Genomic DNA, 14523 nt, shown 5'->3' on the forward strand with positions numbered 1-14523 from the left:
CGAAAGTGAGATCGCCGAATATGAAGTGGACCTTTTAAAGATGATTTACGCGATTGTCATCATATTTCTGGTATGCTACTTCCCTTATCAAACGTTTTTCTTACTGGAAAATTTTGCTGGTTTGTCGTGGCACAATTTCTATTATTTTGATATTCTAAGGGCGTATGTGTACGTTTTAACTTGCGTGCCCAATGCTCTCCATCCCATTTGCTACGGCATTATGAGTAAGTTTTATTCAAAGGAGTTGGCAAAAATATGCAAATGCTGTATCCGTCATTAGAACATTTACAAAAAAACTCTCTTTTTATCCAAAGTGAGTCATAACTGAAAAGAAAGACACACGGTTAAGTAATTACTAGCGTGCTGAAAGGTTTTCAGCTAAACGCATCCTATTCTCGAAGTTTAGTCACTTATCATTTAAAGCGTAACCTAAACGTTCCTTAAACACTATAATAGAGGGCTTCGGTTCGCCGCAAAAGCGACCAATCTTGCATGAATGGATAAGCAAAACACTAAGGTCTTTGAATAGGAAAAGCATGAAAGAGAGCATGGCAGAGTGGATGGCTAACTGTCGCCTTGTCGATGTATTTAAGTGACAAACGCCATTTTCTATAGAATGATAAACGAAGTTTGATTTATTTGGATACAGTATCCCTTGTGTAAAATACAATAATATTTGTAAGACAAATATTATTATGCCTCTTATGGCGAGTGTAAGTAGGTATTTTTTGCAATTTTACCTATTTTTACAAGATTTATATATAGATTAATATGCATGGAAGTTTTTGCAGAATGATAAATTACAGAACGAATATATATATATATACAGTATAGGATTGTAGTAGTATAGTAGTATATTTTAGCCAATTTCTTGGTTGTTCTAGACTGCGATGATGAGATAAACGCAAAGCCGATTGATAAACCTATCATGTTATAATCCTGAAATAAAGACGATTTACTAAGTATAATAGGAAGAATCGCTTTTGATGAGTTATGTGTTGATAACTATGAATGCAATAGTGATCGCATCTTTTGCCGGGAGGGGCATTTCAATAAAAACAGACGAGGGTGATCGTCAGCAAAATTCATTTCAACCCTGAGGTCCGGTCAGGGTGGGCCCCGGACACTCGACTGCGTCTCGTTGCGTAAATTTTTGTTCATGACACCCTGTGACGTTATCTGTGAATCCATCGAAGACGCACGCAAGAATGAGATCACTCCACATCACTTTTAGCGGGTGATAAAAAAAAAAAAAAATATCAAATGCGACTTTTTAAATTCATAAACGATGCTGGAGGATAACCAAGGAAAAATCTACTGACAGCCTAAATTCTTAGAAGAGTGTATCAGCTTCTCGGTGCTAGTGTTTTGAATATGGACAATCATTCGGGAACGAAAGGAACCGACGGCTATTGTACGAGAGGCGTCCTCTCCAGTATCTTTTCGCGGTGCGTTTCGCGGTGCTCACGAATAAATAAAACACATGTTAACATAACATATTGTCAATTAAGACTACCCTCGGTAATAATCCCGGATGTGACAAGACTAATCAAGACAAAACAGCCGGGATTTATTTTGTTGAAAGTATCTCTCTTCACAATTACCATTTGCGCTGAAAAAGTTGTTTTGAAATATTCGCGAATAGGAAAAGCTAATATGGATTATACAACGACACTAGTAAATCGCGCGCTCTGATTGGTCAGGGTTCCATGTGTTATTAGAGGACACACACGCTTGGCTTCAGCATGTGGCAAGCTCCCCAAACCTAGATTGCAGCGTAAGAAGACATTTTCATTGTTGTGTTAAACAAATAGATCGCATTTTTTTGCGTCTGTCCTCTGATAGATACATAGCAGACGCCACAGTGTGTCATTAACAATAGTCACGTACTTTTTTTTGTTAATGACACCCTGTGACGTCATCTGTGCATCTATCAAAGGACAGAACGCACGCAAAAATGAGATCTTTTTGTTAATTGAAAAAAATGGCTTCTTCATGCCTGAAGTTCAGACGCGTGTGGGAAAGACTCTCTTGTTCAAGTCTTTAAATCCCTTTTTAAATGAGTCTAGTTTTTTTATTAAGGTCGCAAGTCTGCGTGTAAGACATACTCGGCATAGATCCATGCGTCAAGTTTGTTATTTGTCAATCCTCATCTAAGTAGCACTTCTATATTCTCTTAACTATACATAGTGGCTTAGCAGAGACTTAGCTATAGAGACTTATCAAGAGATCTCTTGAGCTGAACAAATACTTTACACAAGGCCCTTGCTAGCAACCTCGCCTTCTTTTGGCTGGTTTCCATATAATCGCAGGCGTGACTCAACCTGCGAATTTGCGATCATATGGAAACCACACTTTAAGCCTGCGACTGATTGATTTCACGTACCATGGCTGTAAGCATTCCTAGACTTGATATCTCAACTGTGGTATTAGGTCATTCCAATACCTTGGGATATTTTTAGGAATTTTGTGAGAGATGCTGCTTTAAAGTCAAAGTGAGGTCAAGGGTGTACCCCCGCGTGCTGTATGAAATCGACAAATGGGCCGAAATTCCAGAACCACTGTTTCTTTTCGAAGTCAAGAGATTACAAAAAGGTTTGTGTGAATTTAATGCGGGGGATAAATATCTCTATATTTACACAAAAAACGACAACAAAGTATAGTCAACAAAATTATCAAGCTTTGCTTAAAAAAATCGAAAACTGGTTTCAAGAGTGGAAACTTCTCGGCAAATTATCAAATAAAATTTCGAATAGGATATGTGCATGATGTTGGTAACCGATGGCGTAACAAGCGTAGATTTTGCCTGATGGCGTTGCAATCAGCCCGCTTGTCAAAAAGACCTCAAGGCCCGCTAGCGCGCAATCAGCCCGCTTGTCAAAAAGACATCAAGGCCCGCTAGCGTGCAATCAGCCCGCTTCTTAAAAAGGCTTAAAAGCCCGCTAGCGTATATGTAATCAGCCCGCTTGTTTAAAAAAACTTCAGGGCCCGCTAGCGGGCAATCAGCCCGCTTGTCAAAGAGACCTCAATGCCCGCTAGCGTGCAATCAGCCCGCTTCTTAAAAAGACTTAAAAGCCCGCTAGCGTATATGTAATCAGCCCGCTTGTTTAAAAAAAACTTCAGGGCCCGCTAGCGGGCAATCAGCCCGCTTGTCAAAGAGACCTCAATGCCCGCTAGCGTGCAATCAGCCCGCTTCTTAAAAAGACTTAAAAGCCCGCTAGCGTATATGTAATCAGCCCGCTTGTTTAAAAAAACTTCAGGGCCCGCTAGAGTGCAATCAGCCTGCTTGTTAAGAAGACCTAAAAGCCCGCTAGCGTGCAATCAGCCCGCTTGTTAAAAAGACCTAAAAGCCCGCTAGCGTGCAATCAGCCCGCTTGTTAAAAAGACCTTAAAGCCCGCTAGCGTGCAATCAGCCTGCTTGTTAAAAAGACCTAAAAGCCCGCTAGCGTGCAATCAGCCCGCACGTCTTAATGACCTCAAGGCCCGCTAGCGTGCAATCAGCCCGCTTGTCTAGAAGACCTGAAGGCCCGCTAGAGCGCAATCAGCCCGCTTGTTAAAAAGAACTCAAGGCCCGCTAGCGTGCAATCAGCCCGCTTGTCTAGAAGACCTCAAGGCCCGCTAGCGTGCACAATCAGCCCGTTTGTAAAAAGACCTAAAAGCTCGCTCAGCCCGCAAGTCTAAATGACCTCAAGGCCCGCTAGCGTGCCTTTCCCTTACTGATGTCTCTTGAAGCCTGCTCGTGTCTTGCAAAGGCCCGCCCGCTGAAGTCCGCTCAATGCTCGTTAGCGTACATAAGGCCCGCTGTTTCCCATTTAATGCCCGCTGGCGTGCAGAAAGCCCGCTGACCGTGTTACAATTTGTTATGTCGATTACTAGATGCTTTTGTAAGAATTTATTTTCTGTTGAGAGCTTTAGAATATGTATACGTAGTTTTAGCGCATTAAAGGGAAATAATCTATACTATTTATAATACGCTCAGGAATGGACGGTTGTCCACCTTTTACAAAAAAAACAGTTGAGCTAGAAAACTCCGAAACCACGCCATTTCCACACATTGCCGGAGAGGAGGTGTGCAAAATGTTTTTTCTTTCAAAATTATACCGGATAGAAAAGTTCTAATTCACGCGTTTTTGTAAGCGAGAGGATCACACTCGCAAAGGCGCCATTTTCAAGATTTCACAGAAGCACAAAAATAATTTATTTCCCGGAGCAAAAAGGACTAATGTCCTTCAGACCTTCGTGTCTCTCAAGAAAAACACACTAAAAGTATACAGTAATAAACAGGGAAATACAGGGGAATACAGGAGAATACAGGGGAATACAGGAGAATACAGGGAAATACAGGAGAATACAGGGGAATACAGGAGAATACAGGAAAATACAGGAGAATACATGGAAATGCAGGCAAATACAGGAAAATACCGGGAAATACAAGAGAATACAGGAAAATACAGGAGAATACAGGAAAATACAGGAGAATACAGGGAAATACAAGAGAATACAGGAAAATACAGGGAAATACAGGAGAATACAGGAAAATACAGGGGAATACAGGAGAATACAGGGAAATACAGGAGAATACAGGGAAATACAGGGAAATACAGGAGAATACAGGAGAATACAGGAAAATACAGGGAAATACAGGAGAATACAGGGAAATACAGGGAAATACAGGAGAATACAGGAAAATACAGGAGAATACAGAAAAATACAGGGAAATACAGGAGAATACAGGAGAATACAAGAAAATACAGGGAAATACAGGAGAATACAGGGAAATACAGGGAAATACAGGGGAATACAGGAGAACACAGGAAAATTTAGGGAAATACGGGAAAATACAGGGAAGTACAGGGAAATACAGGAGAATACAGGAAAAAACAGGAGAATACAGGGAAATGCAAGAGAATACAGGGAAATACAGGAGAACACAGGAAAATACAGGGAAATACAGGGGAATACAGGAGAATACAGGGAAATACAGGAGAATACAGGGAAAAACAGGAGATTACAGGGAAATACAGGACAATACAATACAATATAACACTATAATCTGATAATATGGATACACGAAAATGATACACTTAAATATGGTTACATGAAGTACTTACCGATTATTCAAAATGGCGAGTCCTCGAATGACGATGAAGTTATTATTAGACAACAAGCGAGCAACAACAACAAGAAGGGGTCAGTACGCAGCTCTTAAAAGCTGCAATTTGATTGGGCAGATGAACAATATCCGCACCTCGACACAAAGAACGAGAAGAATAGAGACAAAAGAACTCCTTTGTAGATTGAAGATAATAGGAGACAAAGCAGCTGCGTACTTACAACAAGCGACAACATAACTGCCAAACAGCCAAACAGCCAAAGCCTGCCTTTGAGTTAAACTCTGAACCAAATCATTTTGTTTTTACAAGATGCCTCTTTTATTGCATCATCATTAAATACATTTTGCATTGTATATGTATATTAGTATTACGTATTTGCGTTTAATGTCGAATCAAAGAAATATATTTGTAAAAAATGTCGAAGAGAAATAGAAAGCAGCATTCTCTCTGCCCTTTGTAAAATTTGGTAGATTTGTTGGCAAGTTTTTTACACTTGGGACAATTTTTAGGTAATTCTCATTCTATTTTTGGAGCAACTTTTGGGGATTTTTAGAGCATCTTTTTAGGAAATCTGGAGCATCTTTGGGACAGCCCTAATTGTGGCAATATCTACTTCCCATTCTCATCGATAATTATCAAATTGTAACATCAGTGTACAAATGTTATAATGAAGACAACGCCGTATTATTTATTAATATGATGTCACCAATCACGTGACCGTGAGAAAAATAAGCCATTATCTCGAGTTCCTTGTAAGAAAACATTAACAAACTTTCGGAGTAAGACAAAGAGCACATGGGATTTACAATTTCGAACTTTTCAAATATGATGTCATCAATCACGTGACAATCACTTGGGAAAATGTCGATATCTCGAGTTATGAGTTGGACAACAATACGAAACTTTCAAAAAATGACAAATAGCACGTGGGATTTACAATAATGAACTTTAAAAATATGACATCACCAATCACGTGACTATGGAAAAAGACAATATATTGAGTTTTGAGTGAGAAAACAGTACAAAACTTTCAAAAAATAACAAATAGCACATGGAATTTACAATCATGATTTTTTTTTTAAATATGACGTCGTCAATCACGTGACCGTGGGAAAAAAGTCGCTATCTTGAGTTTTGAGTGAGAAAACAGTACGAAACTTTCAAAATATGACAAATTGCACCTTGGAATTAGGACAATTTTTTTTGACGTCATCAATAACGCAACCGTTGGAAAAAAGCCGATATCTCCAATTAGTACAACAGCTAACTGATAATACAGTGGAAACTATTGTACTCAGCGCTATTAAAGCTTCCTTTTCTGGCATTTTTACGTGATTTGCCTTAACAAATTAAAATAAATCACGTACAAATGCCAAAAGTGAAGCTTTGTGTTGAATATGATATTTCCATGTAGAGTTACCTCCCGTATTGTCGAGTTGCCTGCTATATGTTTTTATTAATGAGGGAAAGGGCATTATTTAGGGGGCTGCTAAGTTGAATTTTTTTTTTTTGTTAAAAACATTTCGACCCTTCCTCAATCTAAAGCACAAAAATGGTGGCCCTCCCCAAAAAAGAAAAAAAAGGCCCTCAAGATAGAAAAAAGCTCATTGGTTAGTTTATTGAAATTATACTCAAAGTTGTGAGATGCACCACAAAATTATATAACCGTATGAGTGCACGGCATACAAATGTACTAGATATATTTAGGCACAGCCTAAAAGCGGAGCCCCCAAATTCGATTGAGTTTCGACAGTCGTGTAGGTCTAGAATATTTTTCAGAAATTAATCCCTAAGCAGTTTTTATGTAAGAAACAAAATATTATCTTTAGGTTAATGATTCTCTGTTTTGATACATAAAAGAAGAAATAATTTAATTGATCTAAAAAATGTACAAACAGTACATAGCAGGTGGAAGACTTGCTTATTGAAATGGTTTTTATAAGCATTCAGCGTTACAGTTTTCATGTAGCAAAATTGTTACAATTAAATTTGATAATTTTGAAAAATTTAGGAATTTTCTTAAATGAAACTATGTTTGAAAAATGTAAAAGTTAGGGTGGCCTGTTCTTGCCATAGCTCTGTCTTTGCTGACATAATCTATGATCAGCTCTTACGTGAAGTGTTTTCTGGAAAAGAGAAAATAGAAGATTAGAACAAAAACCATCTGTGGACATCTCTCTGCTTTTCAACATAATTTGAATAGAGTGTGGGGGGGCTAGAAATTGTTAACAGTTATCTTATCTTATTTTATCTTATCTTATCAGAGTATCAAAGACTTTTCAAAACATTCATGCTCGATTTTGTTTGTTATGAATTGTGCCCAGTTCTATCCTTTTTATTTGGTGCTTTTTTTTGCCGATTAAATCGCTTCATTTTCAAGTTGTGTCGAGTTGAGAGTTTTCATCACTTAGAAAACCATTCCACTTCCCGACAAGAAGTGAGCCAATCACGGCTAACATCATTCTATGGGATTCCCTACCATCCAATCGGGTTTAATTTCTGTCAAATGATTTAACATTTAGGATAAGCAAATTATAATTTCCGTATTTTATGAATAGATTGGCTAAATAATTACTGAATTTCAATAAAAATCCTAGATTTGCCGATTTATGTAGACAACTGGTACCCCAAACACTGCAGTGGCATCGGCACTTTTCGAAACAAGGACAAAAAAAGTAGATAAAGCCTCATTTTGTAGCAAAACTTGCAATACCTTCGCAAAGCTTTTTACATTTTTTGGCGCACGGTGCGGGAAGCCGTGATCAACCGCTGGCTTTAAGAAACGCTCTCCCCACTCGGAAAAGTGTCCCAAAAAACTCTCCCGGTAAACGGGACTGGTAATTAACGGTATTCTGTTTTTCTTTGTGAGTTAAATTTCTTTTCGCCGTGAGTCATTTCTTTTTCCCTTTTTCCTGACTTGGTGAGCTATTTCTATTCTTTGTAAGCTTCTTTTTTGCTTAAGCTAATTTCCTTCGCCTTGCCAGATATGGGACACCGTACTTTCCAGACGACCGAGTAGAGTGTTGGGATTAGATAAATGATTTGGCTTTGATTGCATGCAAACGGTTTGGACTCAAGCTAAACATTGAACTGTACACTAGCGATATTAAGATGTTGCTTTGCCTCCCCCAGTTTTATCCTTTTGTTTACTCCCAACGACAAAACACACAAGTATCGGATAACTTTAATTCACAATAAAATGAACTTACCGTCTCTCGAGCTATATCTGCTTTATTTCTTTCATTTTTTTTTTTTTTTGGCTCTTCGGTTTATCCAACACTTGAAAATCTTAGCGTCTTGGGTCTTTTCTTGGGTCTAGTTGTTCTTGTTTCTGTGTAGTCACTTACTTCTGGGAAGACTTCAAGTCGTCTCAATAATTATTGTTCTGTTATATATACATTTTCCCTAAAGTTGTTTCCACTTTTAGAAGTGGAGGAAAAAAGCAACCGAGTGAGTGCTTCTTTTCAGAGATATTTTCTCTGTTAGTTTTACACACGTCCCCATTCTCGCGCCAAAAAAACCAGACAAGCCAGACACGGGAAAATCCACAGGTATCCCATCATGACCACGGGAACTTTATCGTATACACCACTTTCCTATAACTGGGGTTTTGCAGGGGCTCCGCTAATAAACACCCACAAATGTAATACACCCAGAATTGTAATAAGAAGTTGCCCACAAATGACGTACGTGCAATCAGGGCAATTCAAACAGAAAAAGGAGATTGGTCACTGCAAAGAAAAAAATGTTTGTGAATAAGATTTCAGTTGAGAAGGAGCTAATAAGGCCACATATCAAGAAAATTTAGCCAAAATTTGTCGTTTTTGCCAAACGCGGTTACTTCCATATAAGGAAAATAATATATTCCTAATTTGGAAAAACTGTATGATTCTTGTCATTTTTAAGGTTGCCGTACCGCAGGTGCTTCGTATACTTTATGACTTGTAATCAGAAGAGAAAAACAGTGTCTGTGACCATCCTTGGTCAATGGAGAAAGTATCTGAAAAAAACGAAAATTCCTCGGCATATCAAGAAAATTCAGCCGAAAATTGTCGTTTTTGCCAAACGCGGTCACCTTCATATTAGGAAACTAATATATTCCTTATTTGGAAAAACTGCATGATTTTTGTAATTTTTAAGGTTACCGTACAGCAGGTGCTTCGTAAACTTTTGGTTGGATTTTTGCGGTTCAAAAATTTCGACTCTGCCCCCATTTAAAGCCCATAAATGGTGACTCTCCCCGATTTATTTTCACAAATGACAGACAACCTCAGATTGTGCAATCTACTGTCTGATCGGGGGTTAGGTTTTCATCTTTTTCTAAGATGCGTTCCTGCACTGTTTTGTGTTTTATACCGATGATCAATTGCTCGATTAGACGCTCATTAATTTCTTGTTGGTCTCGAAATTTACACTAAGACGCCTGATTTCTACACCTTGTCATGAAATCATCGGTGTCTCGCTAGCTAGTTGCTTGAATTGCTGGAGTTGGTCTCGCGCCAATCTGAAGTTTGTCCTGGGAGCTAAATGCTTCTCAAATTTCTCCCAGATTTTTATGGTTTTGTTTTGTTGTCGTCTGATTTCCAGACAAAACTATTGTAAATGTCAACACCGTTCCGGCCGATCCACAAAAGGATATATGATGCTCTCTCTGTGTCGTTCTTTTTCGTGAATGGTCCGTCAAACACGAGGTTACAATATTGTTTGAATCGTGGTGTCTTTTGCCTCCCAGTTCTTGCTTGGGGGTGTAAATTCAACGGCTATTGTGCAGTAATTACACAACCGTAAAGGGACAACTTTATTTAGGGACTGTCTTTATTGTTCGCATGACTTACCGGCGGTCCATCGAGCGCTCTAGTTTTGATTGTATCCCACTTCTGACACCAAATGATTCCGTTTCAGTATTTAATCAAGTATACAAGATGCTGTATTATCTTGCTCGCTGAGCGCTTGTGTTGGCGAGAGAGAGAGATTATGGTTCGGATTACATGTTAATCTGGGCGTGATTAATATCTAATAGATTATTATAACTGATATCATTACAATTAATGACAAAAATTGCTAAATAACTAGTTGACAGCAGTGAACTACATGCTAATAGGTCAAGGAAACAACATTGTCGATATGAACATCAAACATCAAATTAGATTTGATAGATACTGTTATGACGTCATCGACAACAGCCGTGTATTCGAAAATGTGGACTTTAAAAGCACACTAGCATTACTCACATTGGCACCAGTCGGGCCAAGACGGGACGCTAGCACAGTCTATTACCCGTGCAGTTCGGCAACCATGGACAGCTGTTTCGTCCTTATTAGGACTCGTAAGCATGGCATAGCCGGTTTGCCTCAGTTAAACTTCATCGGCAAAAAAACTGCAGGGCGACTTCGACTCGAACGAAGTGCTTTAAACCACAGCTCAGATCCATGTGAGATCTAGAGCTGCGACCGGGCTAGCGTGATGCCAATTGTGCGGATCACGCAAGCGACCTTTGCTAGTCTAAAACTCCGTCGGATAGCCAAACTATCCTTGCGAGTATGTATACATAAATGTGGACTTTAAAAGCACACTAGCATTACACACATTGGCACCAGTCGGGCCAAGACGGGACGCTAGCACAGTCTATTACCCGTGCAGTTCGGCAACCATGGACAGCTGTTTCGTCCTTATTAGGACTCGTCAGCATGGCATAGCCGGTTTGCCTCAGTTAAACTTCATCGGCAAAAAAACTGCAGGACGACTTCGACTCGAACGAAGTGCTTTAAACCACAGCTCAGATCCATGTGAGATCTAGAGCTGCGACCGGGCTAGCGTGATGCCAATTGTGCGGATCACGCAAGCGACCTTTGCTAGTCTAAAACTCCGTCGGATAGCCAAACTATCCTTGCGAGTATGTATACATAAATGTGGACTTTAAAAGCACACTAGCATTACACACATTGGCACCAGTCGGGCCAAGACGGGACGCTAGCACAGTCTATTACCCGTGCAGTTCGGCAACCATGGACAGCTGTTTCGTCCTTATTAGGACTCGTCAGCATGGCATAGCCGGTTTGCCTCAGTTAAACTTCATCGGCAAAAAAACTGCAGGGCGACTTCGACTCGAACGAAGTGCTTTAAACCACAGCTCAGATCCATGTGAGATCTGGGCTGCGACCGGGCTAGCGTGATGCCAATTGTGCGGATCACGCAAGCGACCTTTGCTAGTCTAAAACTCCGTCGGATAGCCAAACTATCCTTGCGAGTATGTATACATAAATGTGGACTTTAAAAGCACACTAGCATTACACACATTGGCACCAGGGCCGAACTGCATTTGTGGGTAGTTATTACATTTGTGGGCTCTACACATGCCCCCAGACCCCCATATACAATAGTATTTAAACCCCTGAACAATGGGCTCGCAACAACACTTCTCCTGGCGTGGTAGTGTTTAGTTTTCGTTTTAATCTGGTATTCGTACCAGGCGTCGGGGCTCAACTGTGGCTGTATGGGGTGATAAAATGTGTGGTTATAGACGTTAGTATGTGGCTATTTTATATGGAATATTTGCAATGGTGGTGTAAGAGTTGGAGTTGTGACTATAAAATGGGAGGTGGAAAAAGGCTTTCAGTAAAATGTTAGGGGACAACTGTATATTTGACCTTCGGGGGAAGTTGATAATTACTTGCTGATAACCTCTTTGTTATAACATATTCAATCTTGTGGAGTGTAATGTGAGCTTGTGGGAAAAACAAGGCCTGTGATGGGACTAATATCCGAAAGCGTGCAGATAGGGTATAAAAAAAAAGAAATGGATGGCGAATAGGAGATAGATAATGGTTATATAAGTAAAGGACAGTTGGCTCCTTGAGTACGGAGTGTTTTATTGTGACGTGTAGAGAGAGTGTGTAAGGATGCGGGCTCTAAGATAGTGACTGATAAGTGATGAGCTTATGCGATGGCCCATATTGAGCAAAAATATTACGCGGAGGTACAGGTAGCAGAAACGGTACGAATTGGAAGCATAGAGTGAAGTGAATAGCATGTACCTGGCGGGCTGATAAATGTAGATACACAAACGAAGGCTTCTAAAACCACTTGGATTCCATTACGGCTTGCAAAGTATTCTGGGAGATCCAGGGAAACATTCACGAGGGGAGGGCCGGTCAACACTCCTCTCCCCAAAGTCAGATGTTTTTTACCCCGGAGCCGAACAAATCAATTCCAGGTCATACAGGCCCAGAATAGCAGTGAAACAATTTTGGAATTAATTTGGTTTCAGAAAAGACAGCATTTAGGAGAGCTGTGGTGATTCATTTGAAAATTATTTTTCCATCCAAGCAATGCCAAACAAGAAACAATCACCACCTTTGCTTGCAAATATCCATAGTCGCAGCAATCAATTATGCCCCAATAGACTTCATGATGTCCTAGGATTAAAAGTGGGGACCGCGAAGCACTACTGAAAAGCTAGGAAACTGCTGAATAGGTGCAGCGGTGTTTACTTTGACGGGCTGTATCAAACTCAAAATATGGGGGAAAGTAGCTGTTTTCAGTCTGTTTTTTTTTGTAAATTAAGCTCAATAATAGCCAGGATTAACGGCATGAGACACTTTGCACAAAGGTTAGACATATTTTATTCTCTGAATGCAATATTCAATACAAATTGGAAATGCATTTTTGTTTATTTTATTAAAAAATCACTGACAAAGCATCCTAATTCCCGTGATCGGAACGCAAGGTCATGAAAGTTCAAGAAGAAGGCGCACCACATTCATTCTATTTTGTGGGGGCTCTGGGGTTCTCCCGAGGGAAAAAAATTGAAATTCCAAACTTTAAGTAGCCTCGAATTGTTCAGAATACTTGTTAAAAATAAGGCCCTCCCACAAATCGATGCTAAAAAGAATCTCAGCCCTCTTCCAAACATAGCACCCTCCCTCCCCAAGTAATAACGACTCTTCCCTACAGCACACAAACACACATTTATCTTTATCTTCATATATACAACAGGTCAAGGCATCCCATAGTATCAATAGAGCATAGCTATTAGCTCAGGTCATTTCAACATTCAAGAATCTGCCTTAATGTTTACAAAAAAAGACTTATAATGCACACAAACTCACATTTTTATCTTCCTCATCTCTTGGAATAAGCGCAGGTGACGTTTGGTTTTCGCAAAAAAAAAAAATGTACGACACCTATAAGTATCTCGTCAAACCCTAAAATTCTCTTAACTGCTTGTTATCTCCTTAAACACATTTTTGTAAGGGGACCTGAAAATTAGCCCTAATTGCTTAATGAATTAAGAGGTCTTGGTGACCCAAATAGGCTTTCTTTCTCGTGCGGCGTGTAGACTTATTTACATCATATATTATCTGATAATATATATACTCTAACATTTTTGTTTTAAAATTAGCCCGAATGATGCCGTTCTAAGAAAGTCTTGGTGACCCAAATAAGCTTTTTATCTCATGCGGCGTGGCGAATTATTTACATCATATTATCTGTTAATGCATCGTCTTTCATCATTTTAAATTCAATTTCGTCAGAAGGTTGAGCATAATAGATTAGCTTTTTCCTGTAAAGATAATGAGTAATAATATCTATATCCGGCCCGGACCGGATATAGGATATAGGGGGGGGGGGGGGGTATGGGGCGCGTTCGTACCCCCCCCCCTCCCCCCCTCCCTCCCACATCGGTGGAAAGCCCACTTCTGGTTCGAACGTGCATTCAAAAATCCTTTTTGTTGTTTCGGCGGTGGTCAGATTTTTATCAGAAAACTCACACCCTCCCCCCAAACACTTCAACGCGAAAGCCTGGCCCAAATGCCCATTGTGTTGGTATGAATCTGATGTATCTTGCCGTTGGCCTGTTTACCAAGGCATTCTTCACAACTGTTGGCTTGTCGTAGTTTCCATGAAACTCCTGTATTATTCAAAAAGAGATTTTGGTATTTACGTTTTTATGTCAATTATACTTCTGGACGACATTTGCACTTGTGTTCCAACATACCTTCTCTGCGCCACTTTCTTCGTAGATTTGCCAGGAATACGACGTTGTTGAGAGGGAAAGCTTGTATCTTGTGGTCCTTACATCTAGTTGGGGGAGGGTCGATCCTTGTGTTGCCACGGCGCAAATCTTGTACAGCGACAGCAAATCAACCTGGAGGTACCCTGGGCTAGATTTTGATGCAGGAGCCCAAAATAGATCCCCGTTTAGTCGAGCGTTCTTTGCTTTAAAAGAATCTGAGGGAAAACCTTTTGATGTCCAGTAAGTCGGTGCGGAAAAGCTTTGGTCGGGTATGATACTTCTGTCATGAACGCCAATTGCTGCGAGATTACAACCTTGAAAGTATACAAAAATTATGAGTTTCATTAGAAATAGCCCCTGTGAAATGTTTGAATGGTAAGTCTTATTCAAAAC

General features: G+C 39.9%; 1 protein-coding gene across 1 annotated transcript; it reads right to left on the reverse strand.

Moving 5' to 3' along the window:
* Nucleotides 1–13840: 13840 nt before the first annotated feature.
* Nucleotides 13841–14498, reverse strand: LOC5502308 (neuropilin-2). The gene is made up of 2 exons (XM_048726514.1): nt 14113–14498; nt 13841–14025 (listed from the first exon to the last, which is right to left on the reverse strand). Exons 1-2 carry the CDS (start codon nt 14473–14475, stop codon nt 13882–13884), a joined length of 507 nt encoding a protein of 168 aa, XP_048582471.1. The 5' UTR covers nt 14476–14498; the 3' UTR covers nt 13841–13881.
* Between the last annotated feature and the right edge of the window lie 25 nt (nt 14499–14523).

Source organism: Nematostella vectensis, chromosome 4 (genome assembly GCF_932526225.1).
Source record: "Nematostella vectensis chromosome 4, jaNemVect1.1, whole genome shotgun sequence".
In the NCBI taxonomy this organism is placed as follows: Eukaryota; Metazoa; Cnidaria; class Anthozoa; order Actiniaria; family Edwardsiidae; genus Nematostella; species Nematostella vectensis.

Bases quoted from the DNA above. Each gene is read 5' to 3' on its own strand.
- LOC5502308 (XM_048726514.1), bottom strand. From the start codon at position 14,475: ATGAAACTCATAATTTTTGTATACTTTCAAGGTTGTAATCTCGCAGCA. The intron at 14,026-14,112 runs GTATGTTGGAAC...TGAATAATACAG, and splicing joins AAGAAAGTGGCGCAGAGAAG to GAGTTTCATGGAAACTACGA.